Source organism: Lepidochelys olivacea (genome assembly GCF_965140295.1).
Source record: "Lepidochelys olivacea isolate rLepOli2 genome assembly, chromosome: 11".
Taxonomy (NCBI): Eukaryota; Metazoa; Chordata; order Testudines; family Cheloniidae; genus Lepidochelys; species Lepidochelys olivacea.
Genome location: NC_140421.1, coordinates 16969066 through 16993182, shown reverse-complemented (window position 1 = coordinate 16993182; position 24117 = coordinate 16969066). Strand labels below are relative to the sequence as shown.

Here is a 24117-nt window from a genome sequence, read left to right as displayed (position 1 = left end):
AAGCAGGGAATACAGAGGCAACAAAAACAGTCCCTAGGCAAGAGAAACTATCTTGTGTTGTTGAAGAGTCTGGCTAGTGTTTCTCAGTAAAAAGTACACCATACAGTTATGCTAAACTGTAAGAAAAGGATGGTTGCAATATAGCGTTCTGAGGGTAGGAGCGTTACACAGATCCTCAAAGTTTCAGTAGGAATCTGGAGGATTTTTCAGGTTTGGAGAATGGGTCAAAGAATCTAATAGTTACATCAGACAGGAAACTTTTATATACAAAAAAGAGTTAGATTATTAAATGAAAACAAAAAAAAACAATACTAATTATAACAGTGTCTTAGGTTTTTCTATAGCACCTATTACTGTAGTAGTGACAATATGCACAGCTATCCATTAAAATGTTGTTTTTTTTTTAAACCCTGACCAATGTAGCTGTTAACCTAACTTTTAAGTTTAGATCAACTCTAAAAGTGTGGGGGGAAATCCCAAAATTCCATCCCAGGAAAGGCAAGGAATAAGGCCAGACACCTGAGGGGATTTGCTCACAGAGATCAGGAACAGGATAGTGGTGGAGCTAGCTCTGCAACCACAACAGGGGCAATACAGACACAAAAATAGTCCCTGTACCAAAGAGCATTTTGAAATTCTGAAGTCTTTACTCACTTTTTTCAGTATCACTGTTAGCACTGCCATTCTTTTCACTTGGTAAGTCATGAAACTTTACAGGAACATACAAAGGTTCACTCTGAAATGCAGCAGGACAAGTAGCATATGCAGTTAAAAAGAACATTGAAACTGTCAGCAAAACTGTTATCTTAGGATACCTGGAAACAAAATACTAAAGGAAAAACAAGTTCCATGAAATAGCAAGACAGTCAGAATTTTTAAGCAGTATCACGATCGCTCTACCAAGTCTCTTCACTACTACTAAGATATTTCAACTTTCTAGTACACATATAAAAATACATGACCAATCTATTTTAGAATATATTTTAAATCCGTTAAGTAACCCCTTTTTTTTTTTAAATCTTCTAACAAGTTAATATTTTAGACCAGTGCAAATATAGCAACTACCATGCATGTCCCAACAAGATTTAAAAATGAAGACTGACAAAAATCACTTGTATGGTAAACCTGGCTGGAGTTTATTTCTCTTTCAAGTTGTAAGATGAGATCATGATATGTTAATGTGTTCACCTCCAGCTGAATCACTGTTGTACGGGCCTTGGATTTGAAGGCTGTTTGGATTTATCACTGCCTCTCCACATTTGGCTTTGCAAAAATTGAGCTGAACCTGGGAATGTTTCCCTTGTATGACACACTGATATTTATTTCATAGTCCAATCTAAATTCAATTAATATGTTTTATTTCAGAGAGATCCCACATCTCCCACTGTGAGTAGCACTATTTCTTGCATGACACATTACTGCCATTTTAACTAAATGCTTTTCAGTCATTTTGATTAAAGGAGAAATGTAACTCATCTTATTTCCTGGATGCCTGCAAATTTAAGTGTACAATTTTCAGAATAGGATGGAAATAATTGACAAACATAGTGGTGTCTTAATCATACAAAAAAATGAAGGGACTTACCAAAGAACTGTTTACAGTGTTATCTGTTGTACAAGCAGCAAAATAACCTTCAGCATCTGCAAACTAATTAGAGATTTTACATTTAAAACTTTAACAAGTCAATGTAAAATATTATATAAAATCCTAAGTAAAAAATGTTTACATTGTAGTCTACCATAGTTTAGTCACAAAATACTGAAAAGAAAAATAAGTATAAAGTTAGTAATATTTCACAAGCCAGCAGAGAAGATCAGCAACAGTAAAACCAGGTCTTGTTCTGCAAAGAGCAATTCCCTACTGGCTTAACACACAATCTATATATAACTGTTTATTATCAGAAATGCTGAAGGAATTATTGAATTGAATGTCTATAAATATATTAGATTGGTTAAGGTTGGTGCATTGTTTTAAACATTAAAACATTGTTTTAAAACATTCAAATGTCTAATAGCACATCTTTTAGTAACAGTAAACATTCAAATGTCTAATAGTAATCTTTTAGCAGGGTGGATAAAAATAAAAAAAAGTCAGATTTTTATTTATTTATTGGATTTTTTTTGATAAAATGCTTTTTGAGGGAAAAAACCTATCTAAAGATAGCTTTAATTAAGACACGTTATAGCTCAAAGATATCTCATCATGGAATAGGGATTATGAATGCTAATTCTATAGTATGAGACAATATATTCACGTAATGTTTAAGAAAAATTTTGTAAACGAGTTCCAATAGTTCATGGATTAGGGACCCAATCTTAGGGGGTTCCACGGGCTTCTATAGAGATTATTTAGGTTAATCTTTCTATCTACCCAATGGGACTCAGTGCTCAGTCTAGAACAGTGGTTCCCAAACTTGTTCCGCCATTGTGCAGGGAAAGCCCCTGGCGGGCAGGGCTGGTTTGTTTACCTGCCACGTCTGCAGGTTCGGTCGATCACTGCTCCCAGTGGCCACGGTTCGCTGCTCCAGGCCAATGGGAGCTGCTGGAAGCAGCGTGGGCCAAGGGACGTACTGGCCATCACTTCCAGCAGCTCCCATTAGTTAATTAATTAATTCCAAATTGAGAAATCGTTTGGGACCTGAAAAAGCAGGAAAGCTTGTTCTTCTTTTCCAGATTATCAACAAACAGGAAAATGAAGGTGAAGTTTGCTGCAGAAGCCAATATTTTAAATTTTTCATGTTGACCTGGCTGACATAGTCTATTTAATTTTTGTTTAAATTTCATTTAACTGTTTTAGTTAAAAACAATTTTAACAAAAAACAACAACCCTGATTTAAAAAAAAAACTAATGTTTAATTAAATTCATATGCTTGTTTTATTAAAATATTATGTTTGCTGTTGAAGAAAAAAAATCCAGAATACATAATGTTGTTATCGTTAAATAAACAATTTAAATGTCTGTCTGGTGATGTTCTCCTCCTAATACAGGAAGGCAAGAAAATCCTCCAAAATAATGACTACTGAATTGGAGATATTTATGAAGTCATTGGGAGGTGAACTATCTGCTTCAATTACCTTTGGTAAATGAAATAACCAAACAATCATTCATTTTCTGATATAGCTGTAAAACTAATTTGAAAAATTTTCAAAATAAATCACTTTGAAAATGTATAGTGGGTACCTTCTAAAAATGAAATCTACAGCTATCTCTGAGTTGTGAAGAATATGTATTAAGGTTATAACAACCGACAAGAATGCACTTTTACGTAGAAATCCATGATTAAATCAAGTCTTCCTGACTAGTGATTTATATCAATTTGATTTAAATCAAATCCACCCTGGTAACAAGATGTTTATATGGAATTACACAGTTACAAAACAACCTTCTTCCCCTGCTCCTAAGAAAAAACTTGCCTCACCCCCAACTTAATGCAATAATCCTATCTCTACATTGTACTTCGGAAATATGCTGCCACCAATGGCTTTCTAAACTAGCCAAGTCATTTTTCACTTCAGAGTATCAAGTCTATCCTATCTTCAAGTATAAACTAATTCCCAAGCACTAGATCCTTTCTACACATTATTAAAATGAGTGATGAAAAATGAATAGTTACAGTATACAGAGCACATTTCAAAAAAAGCACCCAGAAAGCAAGTGTCAAAACTTTTGAATGTTTTTCACCAATTTTTTTAAAACCATAAAAAGCCCGAAAAGACATTATATTTCCCAGACTCAATGGAAAGTATTGTTTACCTAACTAATAAAAATCTATTGTGTTTTTAACAAATAAATGAAATTGTTCTCTTGGACCCTCCCTATATCTAAGAGGAAACAGCCAGAAAGACTGAAGAACTCTAGCTAGATCTACACCAGAGGTCAGCAACATTTGGCACACGGCCACTGGGAGCTGCGGGGAGCCGTGCCTGTGGATGGCCAACAAAACGTCTTACAGCCCACCAGCGGATTACCCAGATGGGCTGCGTGCCGGGTTGCCGACCCCTGATCTACACTATTCCACCAAATCCTACTCTTCAAGTTTACATAATCTGAGAGAGATTTACGCACTATTTTTACTTCTTTCATAGATTATAAAACCAGAAAAGATCATTAAATCATCTGGTCAGATGTCCTGTGTATCAAAGGTCAGTTACTGCTGCACTAAATCCACTAACTTGTAGTGAACTAAAACGTATCTTCGACAAAGGCATCCAGTCATGATATGAAAAACATCAAGAGATGAACAATTCACAACATCCCTTGGTAGTTTGTTCCAATAATCAATCACACTCATTGTTAAAAATGAATCTGTCTGGCTTCATCCATTAGTTCTTATTATGCCTTTCTCCACGAGACTGAAGAGCCTTTTCAGATCCAGCATTTTCTCCCCAAGAAAGTACACCATAGACAAATTACCTCTCAAATCTTCCTCTCAATAAACTAAGTAGATTGAGATTTTTAAGGAAGGCACTTCTTCCAGCTCTCATTTCACTTTTGTGGCTCTTTTCTGAGCATTCTCTAGTTTTTCAACATGTTAAAATGTTGACACCAGAATGGTATGTATTATTCCTATTAAGGACTCACCAACACTGTATACAGAGGTAAAGTCACTTCACTGTTCCTACAGTCACGGATCTGGCAAAAAGATCTAACGTGAATTAGCACGTGTTCAGTTGCTTGTCCACTATGTCCCCTAAATCCATTTCAGAATCAGTTTTCCAAGACACCATTCCCCACTGTGCAGGTTATGGACTGTGTTCCTTGCTCTTAAGTGCATAACTTTGCATCTGGCCATATTCAAATACATTTTTTGGAACAGGCCCAGATTACGAAGCCATCCGGATGAATAGGTATGACTGCTTTGTCCTCATTATCTACCACTCTGCCAATCTTTGTGTCATCCACAAATTTTATCACCAGTGATTTTATATTTACTTCCAGATCACTTAAAAAAAATGTTGAATAATGTCACACCTAGTACCAAACCTTGCAGCACCCCACCAAAAGTAACCCCATTCAAAGATGATTCTCATTGACAACTACTTTTTGAGAGATCAGTTAGTAGTTCTTAATCTCTTTAATGTGTGCTCTCTTGCTATAGTACAGTTGTTTTTAATCAGAAGGTTGCATGAAAAGTCAAACACCTTACAAAAGTTGAGTACATTACATCTATGCTGTTACCTTTATCAACCACATCTGTCATCTCAAAGACTCAAATCAGGGTTCACAAGACCTATTTTCCACAAAACCATATTAGCTAGCACTAATTATATTCCTATCTGTTAATTCTTTATCCATTGAATCCTGTATTGCTTTTGCATTGTTTTGCCCCGATTGATGTCAGGCTAATGGACATACAGTTACCCAGGTGATTCTGCCTGCTTTTTTAGCACTCTTCTAGTCTTCTGAAATTTCCCCTGGAATTGCTTCTATGCCTCTGTAACATGAGGTTAGTTCCAAGCCTTTCATGAGAGTTGAGTCTTTAGACCAGAGTTGGGCAAACTATGGCCCATTGGACCGTCCTGCCCGGCCCCTGATCTCCTGGCCCGGGAGGCTAGCGCCCAGCCTCTCCCCTGCTGTCCCCCCTCCCCTGTAGTTATGCCGCCGCGCGGGCAGCGCGCTTATGCAGGGCAGCGTGGCAGTGTGTCTGGCTCCGGTGTGGCACCCAGAAATGCTGCTCTGAGTGGCATGGTAAGGGGGCCGGGGGGTTGGTAAGGGGCAGGGAATCCTGGGGCGCAGTCAGGGAGCAAGGGGGGGGTTGGATAGGGAGTGGGGTCCTGGGGGGGATCATCAGGGGACAGGGGGCAGTTGGATAGGGCAGAGGTTCGGGGTGTGGGGGGCAGTCAGGGGACGGGGAGCATGGGAGGTTAGGTTAGATAGGGGGTGGAATCCCAGGGGGTGGTTAGGGGCGGGGGTCCTGGGAGGGGGCGGTCAGGGGACAAGAAACGGTTGGATGGGTGGGATCTCAGGGGGGCACATATAGTAGGAGGGGGCGGATAGGGGGTGGGGGCCAGGCTGTTTGTGGAGGCACAGCCTTCTCTACCTGGCTCTCCATATAGTTTTGCACTCTGATGTGGCCCTCGGGCCAAAAAAATTGCCCACCCCTGCTTTAGACACTGAATTTAATATCAAACACCAAATTTGAGTGTAGAATATGCCCATCATAATGTGAGCAGAGTCTTTGTCCACAAAGATGTTTAACAACATAAAACCCTACAAATACATTTAGTTGGTGACAAAACTAAAACTCATTCTAACAAGTTCCTGAACGTGATCTCAAAAAAAAAAAAAAAAAAAAAGAGAGTGATTGTAGTCTCTCTAAACATGCTAGTCAGAATTAATCTGAAGAAACTGGATATAAAAAGTGACAAATCATAATGTTAGAGTACAGAGTTCCAGGTTTAGACTCAATTGTACAACCTGTAATTACCATTTCTGTCTGTTCAGTTTGTAATGGTATTTTAATGAAATCAGTATTTGATTCACTTAACATCTGGAGTTTAGCTTATGTTATTGTAAGGCCAGGTTTACACTACAAAGTTTTGCCAGTAAAGCTATGTTGACAGGGAAGACAAGGAGAAGAGGAAAAACAAACAAAACCAAACCTCTAACTGACACAGATATGACAGCAAAAATAACCCCATGTAGATGCAACTTATAATGTCAAAATTATTTCTGCCAGTAAAACTAATGTTCAGGGTGGTGGCTTAACTACGCTGGGTAAAGAATATTTTCTGGCATAATGGGCATCTCCAGTAGGGGGCCTTGCCAATATCACTATCAGCAAAGTAATATACACTAACCCTCAATTTCCCCCCCTTTAAAACTTTGAATTATTGTGTATATTTAGGTTATTAAATTGAAAAATACTTACAAAAGCTGCGTGCCTTCCACGAAACCCACGTGTACACTGTTGCCTCCATGGTTTCCAAACAATAAATCCCAAGAGGTATAGAACAAACATGGACGTTTTTGCAAAGGTACTGAAAAAAGGTTTCTCGTACTTCGAAAAAACGTACTGCGGAATGAAAATAAATAGTTACAGTCTTCATAATTACTAATGAGTCATGTGACTTCTCAATCAGTGCTTTTCAAGTCCAAATCAGCCCAGCAGGTCTTCTTGAAGTCAAAACACATACGATAGAATCTCAGAATTATGAACACCAGAGCTATGAACTGACCGATCAACCACACACCTCATTTGGAACCGGAAATACACAATCAGGCAGCAGCAGAGGAAACAAAACAAAAAACAAAAACACCAATACAGTACAGTACTGTGTTAAACTACTAAAACAAAGAAAAAGTTAAAAAAAAGATTTCACAAGGTAAAGAAACCATTTCTGTGCTTGTTTCATTTAAATCAAGATGGTTAAAAGCAGCATTTTTCTTCCTCATGGTAAAGTTTCAAAGCTTATTAAATCAATCTTCATTTGTAAACATGCTGGCATTGTTTAAAAACCACAATTAAGCAATAGTGATCTTTAACTACTTATATTAGTGTTTAGTCTATTAACAGCAACATTGCTGATTTTTCAGTATGGGAACAAATATAGCCATAATAATTTTCCCTAACAGGCTACAGGCAGTAGTTTCATAAAATCTGAAATGTAAAGCTAGAATGACAGGTTCATTATACAGACTAACTTTTAAGGATATAACTGCTCCCTGTGGCAACACTTGGCATTTTCTTTTCACTGATATAAGAAGAAGTCAGGTTTTGACTCCCTAACTAAAAAATAAAAATACTTGTTGGTTCAAGTGGCAAAGAATCCTGTGGCACCTTATAGACTAACAGACGTATTGGAGCATAAGCTTTTGTGGGTGAATACCCACTTTGTCGGATGCATGCAGTCATGCATCCGACGAAGTGGGTATTCACCCGCGAAAGCTTATGCTCCAATATGTCTGTTAGTCTATCAGGTGCCACAGGACTCTGCCACTTTTACAGATCCAGACTAACATGGCTACCCCTCTGATGATTGTTGGTTCAAGATACTGACAATTTCTAGATTAAACAATACCCTCCATAGTTAAAATAATAGCTCTTACATTATGCTGGCTCATGGCTCTCAGTTCACATAGCTTATAGTATTGATTAGCTACCTGGAGGATTCAGATATTTTTCGCCCTTTTTTAAGATTAAAAAAAATGTGTCAAGTAAAACTCTGTATAAATGTAATATTATTCTCCCCTTTTTTAAAAAGAAGAAGCATAAAACAATGCTTACTGAAGTGAGTTCTGAGGATGCAACCCATATCACATCAACAAGTAGAAGAATGACAATTCCAAGAGCCATTCGCTTACGCTGAGTGGAGGAACTGCTTTGGGAGCTCATTCGGTTCATGATAAAAACCCACACCATTTGTAACCTATTAAACATCAATAAAGAAAACAAAATACAGATTATAGACAGTGACTATAAATATAGTATATATCAATATAAAGGAAAGTAAGAAAAAAGCCATCAGTAGCATTTAACAGACATTAAGTGTGTGTAATATGCTATTGAGAGACCCAGGTTACAGTCACTGTTCTGGAGCAGGGACTTGAAACAGGTTTCCCAGATCCTAGGCTTATAAGGTATAAGAGGGGCCCCACAGTCTCAATGGTTTTGTGAATCTAGACCCTTTGTTTTTAAGTTTCCTTTGCTCTTAATAAGACAAAAAGTTGAAAATGCCCCAAATCTAAACAAAATGTTTCAATTGACCCAAACTGTATTTTTTTTCCTCCAACTTTTCAATGCAGCAAAAATTCCAGTTTGGGTTTTCCCCGGAACCAAAAAAAAAAAAAGTCAGTTATTCATATGGCATGAATACTGAATACCTAGCTATCAAAACAACCACTGTAGACATGGGGCAGGTCTACACTAGAAAGAAGTACTACATCGGCACAGCTGCACGTTTGGTGAAGACACTCTATGCCAACATGGCGCTGGAATGCACAGCGCTTAGGTCACTGTGACTTGCATTGCTCAGAAGGGTGTCTTTTTCACACCCACGTGACATAAGTTAGATGGACTTCAGTGGTACTGTAGACGTGTCCTAGCTTTCAGCTAGGTGTGTAATATAAAAGGACATTAAGACGACTTATGTACAGATGTATTTAAAACAAAATAAAAATCAACGGGAGAACATGCAGACATGTCTACTAGAAATTTCAAGACAAAGTTTAGGTTAACACACAGAGGACCTCTGGCAATTTTAAAAGTCCCTACCCAAGTTGGTACTGACAAGATCTACCTTATCAGGACTTAAGTATAAGGAAGAGATGATCAAATTACTAGAATGCCAAAAGTATAAAAGGGTTTAAAATGTTGAACTATGGCAATACTTGCTCATATGCACAGGAAGGAGCATGCTGATCAAATAAGGGCATTAAAAACATTATCTAGACTGCAAAATCCAGTCGGAAAATGCTAGATATACAGCTGCCCACGCAAATTTATTTCTGCTGCCCTGGGCATATGCATCATTGTACCATCTTTAATTACACGATCACATACTATTTTTCCCCCCACAATACCCTGCCTCATTCAGTGCACAGGATAGACATACATGGCAACAGAGTAAATATTGCATGGCCAGTCCCAGGCTGTCATTGCGAATTCCTAACTTTACCTTTCACAGTCAAGCCCTTGAAACATTCTTTTAACAGTTTTTCTGTATATAATAAATATTGAAGTTGAAGAAGGTATATTGGAAAATATCATACATGTCTTTTAAAGGGCAGGGAGAGTGAAATCAACCCACCTTTTCTAAACCTTGCTCCAGATGCCTTTGAAATCACAAGCTGCATTAGTCTTACTCCAAACAAAGTCTTATCTTGACCATGCCAGCAATACACACACATTTGTACATTCACCAAGGTGAGCAGAAGGGGACTCAAGTTTATTATGCAACTAAATCTATAGTCATATGGGGCACTAAGACTGCCCATCAGTAGACCTGAAATTCAGCAAGACCTTAAGTTTTATGATTAAAAAAAGTATTAGTTTAGGATGACAAAATGTTTTCTTTAGATTCTGAACAGGAAGTTAGAAGTCTAATACCACAGGCTATTAATGCCAGAAAGAAGTTAAGTACTTGCCAGTGGACCTTGGTAAGAGATATTGATTTAGCAAGCTTTATGCTTCTACTTGCACTTCTATATACACATATTCTGAAAATAAATGTATTTAAGAGATTTAGTCATGGAATACCTAAAATTCTTTTCTATTTGTTAGAATAAAAAGCTATAATAGTAAGGATTCCTTCTTGAACTCATCTAACAACTCATTAACTTTTATGTAGCAAATCCTGATTCTGGAATAAACCAAGACAACCTGCTTTGCTGAAAGAAATAGTGAAACAAGGTAGCTGGCCCCTCTCCAATTTCAGTCCAGCCTTGTGCCCTAATTTGGTGTGATGAGGAGGGCAGGGATGCCCCTGGAAGTTTTAAATGAGTGACAGCCAAAGGCAAGAGTTCAGAATCCAAATTCTAGAGACAGCACTCAGGAGAAGAGCAAAGCTAAATGGAATGAGGCAGGGAATATCCCTGAAAGACGGATTAGAAAGAGTTCCCAAGCTGTGCAGTGGACCCCGATAAGGCTTGTGATAGCAGAAAGCAGGAAGGCAGTTGGGTGGTCACTTACAAAACTTGTAAGAGCCATGACCAGAGAGGGCTGAAGATTGACACTAGCCAAGGGAGATGTCTCCTGGCTCTCTGAGCGGTAGAGCCAAAGAGAGCTGAAGGCTGAGAGTGATGGAGTGGTGACCCTGTTGATGTCTCCAGGTGAGGGCTGATAATGAAGCAGGGCAAAAAAACCTCAGCTAGAGAGGCCAGAGACTGAGGTTTGGTGAGAGACACTGAAGCTATACTGAGTCTCCACTCCTCAAGTTTCTGATACTAATCGCCCTTCCCAGTAAATCTAGCCCCACCCTTCTAACTCCTGTCAGTTCCAGGTCTTCTTGTCAAGGCATTTCCAATCTTCTCCCATCCCAATTCCTTGCTCCCAGTCTTCCTGTCCAGCCAGTCCAGTTTCCTCCCCCACTTCCTGGTCTCTCCCCCTTGTCTCTGGCCTCCCATCACCTGCCCACATTCCCCCAACCCACTGGCTCCCTCTCCCCAGGCTTCCCACCCAACCTCAGTGTCCTCAGCTTCCCTGATTACTTATGCCAGTCCCTTTGCCTATTCAGTTTCATTTCTCCCACGCATCTCAGCTCCTTGCCACATCTGTCTTCCCTCACCTCTATATATTGCCTCTACCCCACTGGTTTCCAGTTCTACTCTTGTCCTGCCAGTCCCAGTCTCCCCCATTCCAATCCTCATCCAATCTGAATTCTCCCAATCCCCTGTTCTCGCACCCTGTTCTTCCTTCACCGGCTCCTAGACCTAGCAACTGAAACCAGGGTCTAATAACGGGAATTGCTGGGTAACTTAAACAACAAGCAGTGCTACCAGCCCCACTTATACTGTATCTGTTGCCAGCACAAGTTGTATACCTTTCCCCTACCCTCTGTTTGTATGTCTGTCTTTAGACTGTCAGCAAGACATGGATCATTTCTTCACCTGTTTGGAAAGTCAACTTTAGTGCTCCCAGAAATAATTAAAAACATTCATTTGTATTATAGTAATGCCTAGAAGCTCCTGTCAGGATTGGGGCCTCATCACATTAGAAGGTGAAGAGAATAAAAGGCTCTCCCATCCCCAAAGAGCTTAACATCTAATTAATATGCAAAAAATGGGTGTAACAAATAAGCAGAAGTAATAAGGAAGTGAAGATGATGCAGTAAGAACATGCTTTTAAATAGATCAGATATGTGCCCAGCCAGAAAGTTATGTTTTTGTTGATTTAAGACAGACAATTAATTAAGATAAATATCAGAAGTCCCTGATGGCAATCCATGTAGCCATTATTAACTGACAATTTCCCCATAAGTAGTGGGCCTTGAGGAAGGATCCAAGAGATATGCAGTGAATTTCCAGGGAAGATCAGGATAGGTGTTCTCTACAAAAAGGATGGCTGAAAAAAGCATGCAGTTGTTTGTGATGGAAGCAAACTGGAAGACAATAAAGAATGGAATGGTTGATGGAAGGAAGGGCTTGACACAAAAGAGAGAAAATGTGGATAAAGCAGGTAGGAACCCACTTACAAAGGACCTGATGAGGGCCAGAAATTTTTATTTAAATGTGGGTGGTGAAGGAGAAAATAATTGAGGAATTCAAAGAGGTGAAAACAATACATGTTGAAAACATTGGGCCAAGAAGATGATCTTAAATAATATTCTAGGGCCAAGCCCTTTGCATAATGGATAAGCCAAACAGGACTTGTGTGTGAAAGAATTCAAGGAAGCCAGAGGGAAGGAATTTTCTCCCACACCCAGGTTGACAACTAATAAAAGAGTGGCTCTCAAGCTTCTAGTGCAGCCTGAAGGCTATTGTAGCCTAAGGCTCCCACATGCCTGCTTTGCTGGGGTTAGGAACAACCAGTAAATCCACTAAATGGTGGAGCCACTGACCCCTCAGCCATCATACTACTTAGTCATATCCCAGATCCCCCTGCTGCTCCAAAGCACACAGCTGGAACAGATCATCCTATAGTCTCTTGACCTCTTGCCCTACTCTTCCGTATCAGACCCACCCCACTTCTCCTGCATCTGGAATCTGATGGAGAGAATAATAGAGGGCAGGATTTCCCCCTAAAATTACTCATCTAATATTTCAGAGATCACAAATTCTCTGAATTGGTTTATATTTTATGGATACATTTTAATACATATTATACTGCTTTTTACTCATGGTTAGTCATTTTAACTGACACCAACTAAAAAACCACTTATGTCTGAAGGGTTTTTTCAATACTTATTAAAAGTAACAGCCAAGATCACCATAACTAAGAAATTAAGGAAAAAATATTTATCTTTTCAGTTTTCTTGTGCATTTGACAGCAATGTGTGTATTTATCATCTCCACTTCCCCTATATGGCCAGTTTCTTGTTTTCTGTGTTTCAGGCTGCAACAAGAAAAAAAAGCTTAATAGGAAAATGTGATTGTGAAGTCTCAGTTTGCACACAAGACAGGTGCAATACTGACTAGACTGAAAGCTGACAGTGTCCTGGGTATCTGTTCTGATCCTCAATATCAAACCCATGATTCTTCTCTAAATCTTCGGTATAAGACATCTTATAGCACTATGTATCACAGCATTATTAAAGTTTGTAAAATTTAATATGGAATGCAAACTGTGTGAAGAGAAAATAAGGATTCTGGATATCTTAAACTGTTGTACTATTTCAATTTTTTCACAATATGCAAACAGATTTTAAATCATGAATATTTGTAAAAAGGAAGTGAAAATATGCAGTATTTTGTTTCCCCACATTGAGAACAACATGCTGAAATAAAGAAGAACATTGAGAAAATAATTCCCGAGATTTATATTTTACATACCTGCACAGTAATTTTTAAAAACAAAATAAATGCTTGGACTTTAATAGACTTCAAGCTGCCATTGTCAAGATGAAATCTGTCTCCTAAAAAAAAAAAAATAATAAAATATGAAATACTGTGTAATATATACATGTTCATTCAATAAGTTTCCTAAACAGAAAACAATAAATTATATTGCAATATCAAAACTCCCAAGGCCTAAATGTTACAGATGCAAATATAAACAATCTTAACAATTCAGTCCATATTTTAATGATTTATTTGAAAATCATTAGTAATATAGAGCATAAAGGTGAAACAGCATCAGGTGTGGGAGCACAACCCTTCGCTTATTTAAATCTCTCTTAATGATCCACAAATGGAAACAGGTTTCAGAGTAACAGCCGTGTTAGTCTGTATTCGCAAAAAGAAAAGGAGTACTTGTGGCACCTTAGAGACTAACCAATTTATTTGAGCATGAGCTTTCATGAGTTACAGCTCACTTCATCGGATGCATACTGTGGAAACTGCAGAAGACATTATATACACACAGAGACCATGAAACAATACCTCAGTTTTCTCAAAAAGTTTAATTACACTGGCTCCTTCCTCTGGTTCTCCTAGTGGGGTTTGTTTTTTGGGTCTTACATTTGGTGCAGAGACTGTATTGATATGTATTTCTATCCTACCTAACGCTCTCCTTATCCATGTCACTGCATAATCCTTTTTTGAATCCGATTAAGCTCTTGGCTTCAATGATACCTTGTGTCAATGAATGTCCCCGATTGTGTGTTAAAAAGAGAGAGCAGCGAAGAGCAAACTTTTCCCTCCAACTCTACATTTCACCTTTAATACCTGCCAAGGGTGTACCCCCTAGCTAGCAAGGCCTACTAGCTTTTGTTCTTTCTTGTTCGCAGTTTAACTGATGCTCTCCAAGCACTCTAAATTACATTTTAAAAGTGAATAAAGAAGAATCAACACAAATTAGGGCTCAATCCTGCAAAGCAAGTAACACCTTTAATTCCCAGTACACTTCATCGAAGTTGACTGCCCAGCACTGTGCAAGTTCAGGCTCTTAGACCTGCAGGGTTTCTTTTCCTCCACAGAAAATACATTCTGCTGGAGAGGAGCTGCCTTTTCCCCACCAGGGACTATTGTGGCACTAGAGCAGACCAGCAACGGACTCCTTGTAGCAGGTGACAGAGAAGAGAGGCTGCGTTCCTTACAGCGCCATGACAGCGGATCCGGGTGAGGAGGCATGGAATATTGGGGGGTGGGGGGGGAGAGACTACAAAGGGGAGCACATGGGGTGAATGGGAGTCACATGGGGTGGTCACAGACTGGAGTTCAGAAGGGCTAGTGGGAGGACAGGGCGGAGCTGAATGGGAGTGGGTCACATGTTGACAGGGTGGCTGAGAGAGGGTACAGGGACACATGGGCAGGGGGAAGAAGAGTGGTTGAGTGGGGGTGCAGGGACACAAAGGCACTAAATGGGAGAGGCTGGGGTCAGCATGGGGGAGGGTCCCCAACTCCCTAACAATCCTTCCCCTACCCCCCCAGAAAAACTGTTCCTTATTTTTTCCCACCCATACCCAACTGCCCTCCAGGTTCACTCCCAGGCTCCTTTCCAGCAATTACTTCCCTCTCCCTCAGCTCCTCCATTACTCCTGACACTACTAAGCCTTTGCCCGGCTTCTGATGGGTGCAGGAATTTTTTTCTGTGTTGTAGTTTAAATAAATTATGAAATAGGGCTGTCAATTAATCGCAGTTAACTCATACGATTAACTAAAAAAAACCTAACCTTGATTAAAAAAATAATCACAATTAATCACAATTTTAAATCACACTGTTAATAGAATACCAACTGAAATTTATTAAATATTTTGGATATTCTTCTACATTTTCATATCTATTGTATTGTGTTGTAATTGAAATCAAAGTGTATATTTTTTATTACAAATATATGCACTGTGAAAATGATAAACAAAAGAAATAGTATTTTTCAATTCACCTCAGACAAGTACTGAAGTGCAATCTCTTTATTGTGAAAATGCAACTTACAAATGTAGATTTTTTTTTGTTACATAACTGCACTCAAAAACAAAACAATGTAAAACTTCAGAGCCTACAAGTCCACTCAGTCCTATTTCTTATTCAGCCAATTACTAAGACAAACAAGTTTGTTTACATTTATGGGAGATAATGCTGCCCGCTTCTCATTTACATCACCAGAAAGTGAGAACAAGCGTTGGCATGGCACTATTGTAGCTGGCGTTCCAAGGTGTTTACGTGCCAGATATCCTAAACATTGATATGCCCCTTCATACTTCGTCCACCATTGCAGAGGACATATTTCCATGCTGATGATGCTTGTTAAAAAAAATGCGTTAATTAAATTGGTAACTGAACTCCTTGGGGGAGAACTGTATGTCCCTTGCTCTGTTTTACCTGCGTTCTGCCATATATTTCATGTTATGGCAGTCTCGGATGATGACCCCAGCATATGTTGCTCATTTTAAGAACACTTTCACTGCAGATTTGACAAAACGTAAAGAAGGTACCAACGTGAGATTTCTAAAGATAGCTACAGCACTCGACCCAAGGTTTAAGAATCTGAAGTGCCTTCCAAAATCTGAGAGGGACGAAGTGTGGAGCATGCTTTCAGAAGTCTGAAAAGAGCAACACTCCAATGCAGAAACTACAGAACCTGAACCACCAAAAAAGAAAATCAACCTTCTGCTGGTGGCATTTGACTCAGATAATGAAAATGAACATGCGTCGGTCCGCACTTCTTTGGATTTTTATAGAGCAGAACCCATCATCAGCATGGGTGCATGTCCCCTGGAATGGCGGTTGAAGCACGAAGGGACATATGAGTCTTTAGAGCATCTGGCGCATAAATATCTTGCAAGGCCGGCTACAACACTGCCATGAGAATGCCTGTTCTCACTTTCAAGTGACATTGTAAACAAGAAGCAGGCAGCATTATCTCCTGCAAATGTGAATCATAGAACTGAAAGGGACCTCAAGAGGTCATCTAATCCAGTCCCTTGCACTCGTGGCAGGACTAAGTATTATCTAGACCTTTCCTGACAGGGGTTTGTCTAATCCGCTCTTAAAAATTTCTCCAGTGATAGAGATTCCACAACCTCCCTAGGCAATTTATTCCAGTGCTTCACCACCCTGACAGTTATGAAGTTTTTCTTCATGTCCAACCCAAACCTCCCTGGCTGCAATTTAAGCCCATTCCTTCTTGTTCTATCCTCAGAGGTTAAGAAAAACAATTTTTCTCTCTCCTCCTTGTAACAACCTTTTCCATACTTGAACACTTATGTCCCCTCTCAGTCTTCTCTTTTCCAGACTAAACAAACTCAATTTTTTCTATCTTCCCTCATAGGTCATGTTTTCTAGACCTTTCATTATTTTTGTTGCTCTTCTCTAGACTCTCTCCAAATTTGTCCACATCCTTCCTGAAATGTGGTACCCAGAACTGGACACAATACTCCAGTTGAGGTCTAATCAGAGTGGAGTAGAGCAGAAGAATTACTTTTTATGTCTTGCTTATAACATTCCTGATAATACATCCCAGAATGATGTTTGCTTTTTTTGCAACAGCGTTACTCTGTTGACTCATATTTAGCTTGTGGTGCACTATGACCCCCAGATCCCTTTCCGCAGTACTCCTTCCTAGCCAGTCATTTCCCATTTTGTATCTGTGCAGCTGATTGCTCCTTCCTAAATGGAGTACTTTGCATTTGTCTTTATTGAATTTCATCCTACTTACTTCAGACCATTTCTCCGGTTTGTCCAGATCATTTTGAATTTTAATCCTATCCTCCAAAGCACTTGCAACCACTCCCAGCTTGGTATGGTCCACAAACTTTATAAAAGTGTACTCTGTATGCCATTATCTAAATCATTGATGAAGATACTGAAAAGAACCAGACCCAGAACTGATCCCTGGGGAACCCCACTCGTTATACCCTTCCAGCATGACTCAACCACTGATAAATACTCTCTGGGAACGGTTTTCCAACAAGTTTTGCACCCACCTTATAGTAGCTCCATCTCGGTTGCATTTCCCTAGTTTATTTATGAGAATGTCATGCAGGACAGTAAGAAAAGCTTTACTAAAATCTAGTTAGAACACATCTACTACTTTCCCCCCATCCACAAGGTTTGTTACTCTGTCAAAGAAAGCTATCAGGTTGGTCTGATATGATTTGTTTTTGACATATCCATTCTGATTGTTACTTATCACCTTATTATCTTCTAGATGCTTGCAAATTGATTGCTTAATTATTTGCTCCATTATCTTTCTGGGTACAGAAGTTAAGATGACTGGTCTGTAATTCCCTGGGTTGTCCTTCTTTCCTTTTTTATAGATAGGCACTATATTTGCCCTTTTCCAGTCTTCTGGAATCTCTCCGGTCTTCCACGATTTCTCAGGGATAATTGCTCAGATATCTCCTCAGTCAGCTCCTTGAAATAAACTTGTTTGTCTTAGTGGTTGGCTGAACAAGAAGTAAGACTGAGTGAACTTGTAAGCGCTTTAATTTTACACTGTTTTGTTTTTGAGTGCAGGGTTTTTTGGTACATAATTCTACATTTCTAAGTTAGACATTGATGATAAAGAGATTGCACTACAGTACTTGTATTAGTTGAATTGAAAAATACTATTTCTTTTGTTTATTACAGTGCAAATACTTGTAAGAAAAATAAATATAAAGTGAGCACTGTACACTTTGTATTCTGTGTTGTAATTGAAATCAATATATTTGAAAATGTAGAAAACATCCAAAAATATTTAAATAAATGGTATTCCATTACTTTTTTTAAATCGCGTGATTAATCGCAATTACTTTGTTTAATGGCTTGACAGCCCTAATTATTACTCAAAGTTCTGTATTCGTATGTCCAGTAAGGAATCTATTTGTCAAAAACATTTCCTAAATCTTTTTTGTTGTGTGTATTGTTACAGACATACTTGCTAACAGATATTTTGAAATAAAATACCAAAATAATTGAAACTGTCCTGTTATTTTGACAAATAAAATATGCAGAATTTTACAATATTGTGCACAGAATTTTTAATTTTTGGCACAGAATTCCCCCAGGAATAAGACATGCAACGTATGCTGAATCACTCTAATAAGCCAGGCTAAGAGGCACTTGCAGCATACTTTGAAGATGAAAGCCTTATTTGTTTATGCATTCTGGAGGTCAGAGAGTCCAGATCCACTGTAGGTTGCTACCCACAGTGACCTAGCATGCACACTATACTTGCTGATCACTTTACATTTACTATGAAACCCTGTGGCAGACAGGGGCTGGCACTTCAGAAAGCAAAATCTTTTTAATAGGTTAAAATAATTATACACATATACATGCGCAGGAACTACATTAACCTATGCTATTGGTATCAAACATCTTGCCCACCTTAAGTATTTTTCCAGACGCATAACAAAGTCAGACTCTGCAGAACATGACTTGACATACCTGTCTTAGACTATGTCTACACTGCAGCTGGGAGGTGTAATTCCCAGTTCAGGCAGAAGTAAACACCCCAGTTCTGCTTGAGCTGGCATGCTAAAAATAGCAGTGAGGCCATAATGGCAGAGGTGGTAGTTCTAGCTAGCCAACCAAGTGCATATCTTGGTTCAGGTTGAACTCAAGCAGGTAGCCCAAGTCACCACCCACGCCATCGCTGCAACACTAGTGCATGTACTTCTACCCAAGATGAGAATTCACCTCTCAGCTGCACTGTGGATGGACCCCTTACATAAATTTGAGAGGTGTGAACTGCCTCATTTATACAGCTAGGATGATACATCTACTACTTTAAAGCTAAATAAATACAGGTGCAGTTTTATGTTTATGTGATTTACGCACACAATAGCAGTAATTGTAACTGAACACACCAGCGACCAAACAGAGGGGGAAAACAGACACTGGTCCCAAAACTGCCCTCTATCATTTCCATCCACAACCCATTGAAGTTGAATGCAACAGTTTACTTTTCTAAGGGTAGATTCTGTTCAGTTATACAGCTTTAGCTCTCATTTAAGTGCATAGGAGTTGTACCCCATGTACTACAGTACAGAATTTGGGCTACAATTTAGTTACTGCATAAGGACCGTATTCTACCCTCTATCACTGTGCAAACCTGCCTTTGAGCTAGGTTCCTACAAGGTTCTGAGCACTTACAACTCCATTCAAAGCCTATTATCGTCAGTGGGAATCTGAAGACAATTTAGCATCCTACCTTTGAACATCAGGACCAAGAACAAAGATTAAATATATATTGCAGCCCTCTCACAGAATGTGTCTGACATTCCTGCCCGGTTATGTGCAAGCTCCTGTGGTGTATGCATGTTGTGAGATGGAGGTGACAGCATGCAACAGATCATATGGTTTTTGTCTGGTTGGTTGTTTTTTTAAACCCGAACACAATTAAACAAAAGATATACTTCAAAATTGTGCTGAATGTCCCTCTTTTCTTTGTTATTTGAGGCAAAACGTACTGCTTGTCTAAGACATATTTACAGATTCCAAGGCCAGAAGGGACCACTGATCATCTATGTATAACATCTGTCTATAACACAAGCCACTGAGCTTCCCCAAAATAATTCCTGGAGCATATCTTTTGGAAAAAACATCCAATTTTAATTTTAAAGTTTTCAGTAATGGAGAATCCACTATGACTCTTAGTAAGTTGTTACAATTATTCTCACTGTTAAAAATGTACGCCTTATTTCCAGTCTGAATTTGTCTAGCTTTCAACTTCCAGACATTGGTTCATTGCATCAGCAACAAAAATCAGAATTCCTTTATGTGTCATCTTTACAATAACAGTTAAATATGCTTCAAAACCACCTTTGTTAATAAACACTTTTCAACAGAGGCTGATAGTAGCCTAGACACAAAATAGTTTTCCTTACCATTTAGACCATATTAGGGCTGAGATTGTCATCTTGTGGAACCATTTTTTTTCAGCCAGTTACGTGCAGGCCTTCTGCAGAAAGCCAAAAAGGAATGAAAACTTTAGAACACCCCTTTCCAACACCTTGTGAAGAGTGAAAATCCCAACTCTGTGGTGTCTTTCCCCCTCCCACCCACATTAAACTATTCTCAATCACTTAATTTTAGGTAGAGATACTCTTCATTAACAGTTGATATTCCCAGACATAAATGCCTTTATTGTATGCAGTGTTATTGTAGCTGCATCAGCCCCAGGATATTAGAGAGACAAGGTGGGTGAAGTATCTTCGGTTGGACCATCTTCTGTTGGTGAGAGAGAGAAACTTTTAAGCAGAAGTTGGTCCAATAAAAGATACTACCCCAATCCCTGGACGTTTAAAATGATCTCACATGTATTTTCACTTGGCTACCTACATTTGGATCAATGGGCTGGAATGGCCTTATGCTAATTCACAAAATGTAGAACACCATTTTTACTAAGATACATATGCCAAAAGTGTATTTAGAAGGGTAGTAAGTATGTGTAATCCTACAAGTGTCGTTCCATTTGCAAGAAGTCCAATCATCTCTGACAGCAAAGCCACATTAGCACCACATGTTTCTCTACAGATTATCACTATTCTCAATTTATAATACAATTTAATAGTGAAGGCAGACAATATGATATCTCTGAGAATATGAAGTAATCAAATAGCTTGTTGATCATAAGGGAAACCGCTTTATGAACACAAAAATTGCTAAACCAGTGTATATACTGCAGACGTTCTATGTAAAAGCTAGTCCATGACAAAGGCACCTGGACAGCAGCTCAATCACAACAGATTGAATTTTTTTTCCCAGTCTTCACAGTTCTGCACCCACACCACAATCTGGGCCAACATGAAAACAACTTTAAAATGTACTGACTAATTGAACACTGCCTGTTCTCATAAGGGAATGTGTCAAAAGAGACTTGAAATATACTGGCCTCAGTGGATTCTTATTTCACTCACACCCATGAAGTATATGGGTCATATGATGAAGACACAGAAATTATGTTTTAGTTACAACCAGACAATGAATAGAAGTGGATTGACTAATCATTTTAGTGCCATCCTTCCAATTCTAGAAATACCTATTAGTCAGCCAGGACAAACGTATAAAAAAAATATGAGGGTACCAATCTCAGGGAGGTTATATAGAAATGGTCAGCCTTTGTATTGACTAACTCGTGTCTCACTGTTTTTCATTTGATGGCACAAAAGTCAAAAGCAAAACAAACCGGTGCATTTTGTGCAAATAATTTTGAAAACATATAGGGTTTTCTTTGTTGTCCTTTCTACTACCTCAAGAATTCACTTCCATAACAATTAATCACCATACTACATAGGAATAGCAGGTGGGGGTGGTGAGGACTTCCTTCAAATAAGACAACGGCAATTTTTAAATCAGATGGGTGGCACACTTTCCGAGCGATATTGCCATCACTCAAGGTCTAATCCCACAGTCCTTACTCAAAGAAAACTCCATAAAAAGAGTAGACTCCTCCACAAAAATCCCCGTATCATGAAGTAAAGCACAGGTTATCGAACCCAAGTCTCATATGCTGGTGCTGAGTATTGTCACTAGTCTACCACACCAGCCCAAATAAAAATTAATTAAAAAATAGAAGACCAAAATACACACAGAAAGCATTTTGTTTTGAATTAGCTAAAATATCTCATTTATTTTATCTCATGAGACATGTGGAGTCCAACAAAAGGCAATACTCACTTGAAAACAGTACCTCCATGACATCAAAATGTTCTGTATATAAATAATAGTAGAGCTGGTTCCCAGGATCTGAAGAATAAGAGGAATACTTGAAAAAAATATATATCTAAATTCTCATACAAGTGTCAGAAACATAAATTTTCAGCTATATTGTAATTTGCAAGTGTGAATAGAAATGATATATTACATGGTGTGTTTAACTATTAACTGACAATTACTGGAATAAACCGACCATGAACTCCACAAGTTCAAACATTACGAAGAGATCACACAGAACACTTGTGTCTACGTAGCATCTTCCATATGGAAGAATCCTAAAACTTTACTGTCTAACTGACAAACCTTACACACATATAACTTCACCCACCACTGAAGGGCAGACACCTTTGCGGCAAAACAGACAACTGGTAACATTACACAACAATTTTGAATATGACATGTACAATATAAAATTAATACAGAGGAATTTTAGTTAGGAAGAACATAAATTACCCAAATGGAATTTGGCCCAAACATCAGGCAGTTTCACCCACAACTGTGAAAAGTACTAGGGAATCTTTAATAACCGCTCAGGACCTCACTTTTACCTCTCATCTGATCAATGGTGTCCCCGAATAACATGCTGGACCATGCATTTAATACACACACACGGAAGAATATCAGCTACTGAATTATCAGAAACATATAAGCATTTCTTGGAAATCACCTGTCCAATCCTTCTTAATAGGAGATCAAAAGAAATCAGCTTGCAGCGGGGTAGACAACTACACAGCAGTGGTGAGATCAAGTCCAGCACAGTCTCCAGAAGTACTCCTCACCCTCATAACTGCGGTAGCCTTACACATTCGGGAACAGGCACAATGCTGCACTTCTAGAGAGACGCTTCCAGGGTAGGGGTTGGATTCTGTTTCCTTCCCCCTCCACCCACTCACTCTAGGGATGGGGGAGAGAAATAGGAGACCACCTCCCCCCCCCCCAAAAAAAAACCTCCCACTCTACAGTTGGGAGGCAAAGGAAGAGACCCTCCCCCCAACACACACATTGCTGGGACGGGGAGAGAAAGACAACAGTTCCCCTTCCCCCGCGCCATTCCTCCACTCCGGGGATGGGGAAGAGGGACAGGGGCAGCCCCCTTCCTCGGCAGACACCCACCCAACTCTGGGGATCAGGTGGGAGAGAATGAGACAGCCCTCCGCCCCCTCCCCACCCACTCTGGGGATGGGGGGAGGGGAGATAGCCTCCCTTCCTCCGCGCGCGCACCCCCCCCCCCGAGGATGCGGGGGAGAGAGAGACAGGCCCCCATTCCCCACCCCCTACTCTGGTGGTGAGGGAGAGGAGACAGCTCCCCCCCCCCCACGAAAAGTGGATGTGCAGGGGAAGCTAAGCCCCCCACCCAGTGGATCCCGGGGGCAGAAGGAAGGGCTTCCCCCCTCACACGCAGGTGACAGTGGGGGAAGGCGGCGAGTCTCCCCCCACGGAGAGGGAGGCTGGTCAGGGGAAGACGACCTGGGCAGGCTGGGCACCGCCCCCACCCTCCCTCACGGACGAGGGGGGCGAGAAGGCGAAGAGGCTGGTCCCTTCCCCCACTGACACCCCGGGCCAGGGTTTAGTCGGGGCGCCCCGGACACGAGGCATCAGTTCCCCGTTCGGTTCCGCGCCGGAAGCCCTTGCTCGGGTCTCGCCGGTACCTGTGTGCGGCAGGGCCCGGCCCCAGGACCCCTCCGTCCCGCTGCGCGGCCCGCTCCTCTCCTCTAAGATGGTGGCTGGCCCGGAGTCGCAGCTGGGCCGCGGCAAATCCATCCCAGAGCCAGCGAGTGAGAGCCAGCGCCCCCCACCGGCCAGCCGCGCCGGGCCTCCATCGATCTGCTCGGAGAGCCACTCGCCGGCCTGCGGCCGCTCCCAGAGACGCCGACGCGGCGGCGGGGGGCGAGAGGCGGCGCTGGCGGCGGCCGGGGCAGGAGCGGAAGTGGGGGGA

General features: G+C 40.2%; 1 protein-coding gene across 4 annotated transcripts in view; it reads right to left on the bottom strand.

Annotated features, from left to right (window-relative positions):
* Positions 1-24052, bottom strand: part of SLC35F5 (solute carrier family 35 member F5) — a 55179-nt gene extending 31127 nt beyond the window's left edge. The window contains exons 1-9 of one of the 4 annotated variants that reach the window (XM_084642550.1): positions 23831-24052; positions 22849-22978; positions 22143-22211; positions 20351-20424; positions 13430-13512; positions 8229-8370; positions 6873-7016; positions 1586-1648; positions 655-736 (exon numbers count right to left, since the gene is read on the bottom strand). In XM_084642550.1, the coding sequence (XP_084498676.1) occupies positions 655-736; positions 1586-1648; positions 6873-7016; positions 8229-8363 (424 nt within the window). In that variant the 5' untranslated portion in view covers positions 8364-8370; positions 13430-13512; positions 20351-20424; ... (1 more) ...; positions 22849-22978; positions 23831-24052. Of the gene's footprint in view, positions 1-654; positions 737-1585; positions 1649-6872; positions 7017-8228; positions 8371-13429; positions 13513-20350; positions 20425-22142; positions 22212-22848; positions 23014-23830 lie in introns of all 4 variants that reach the window. The other 3 variants (XM_084642549.1, XM_084642547.1, XM_084642548.1) reach the window with 3 other exon arrangements.
* Between the last annotated feature and the right edge of the window lie 65 nt (positions 24053-24117).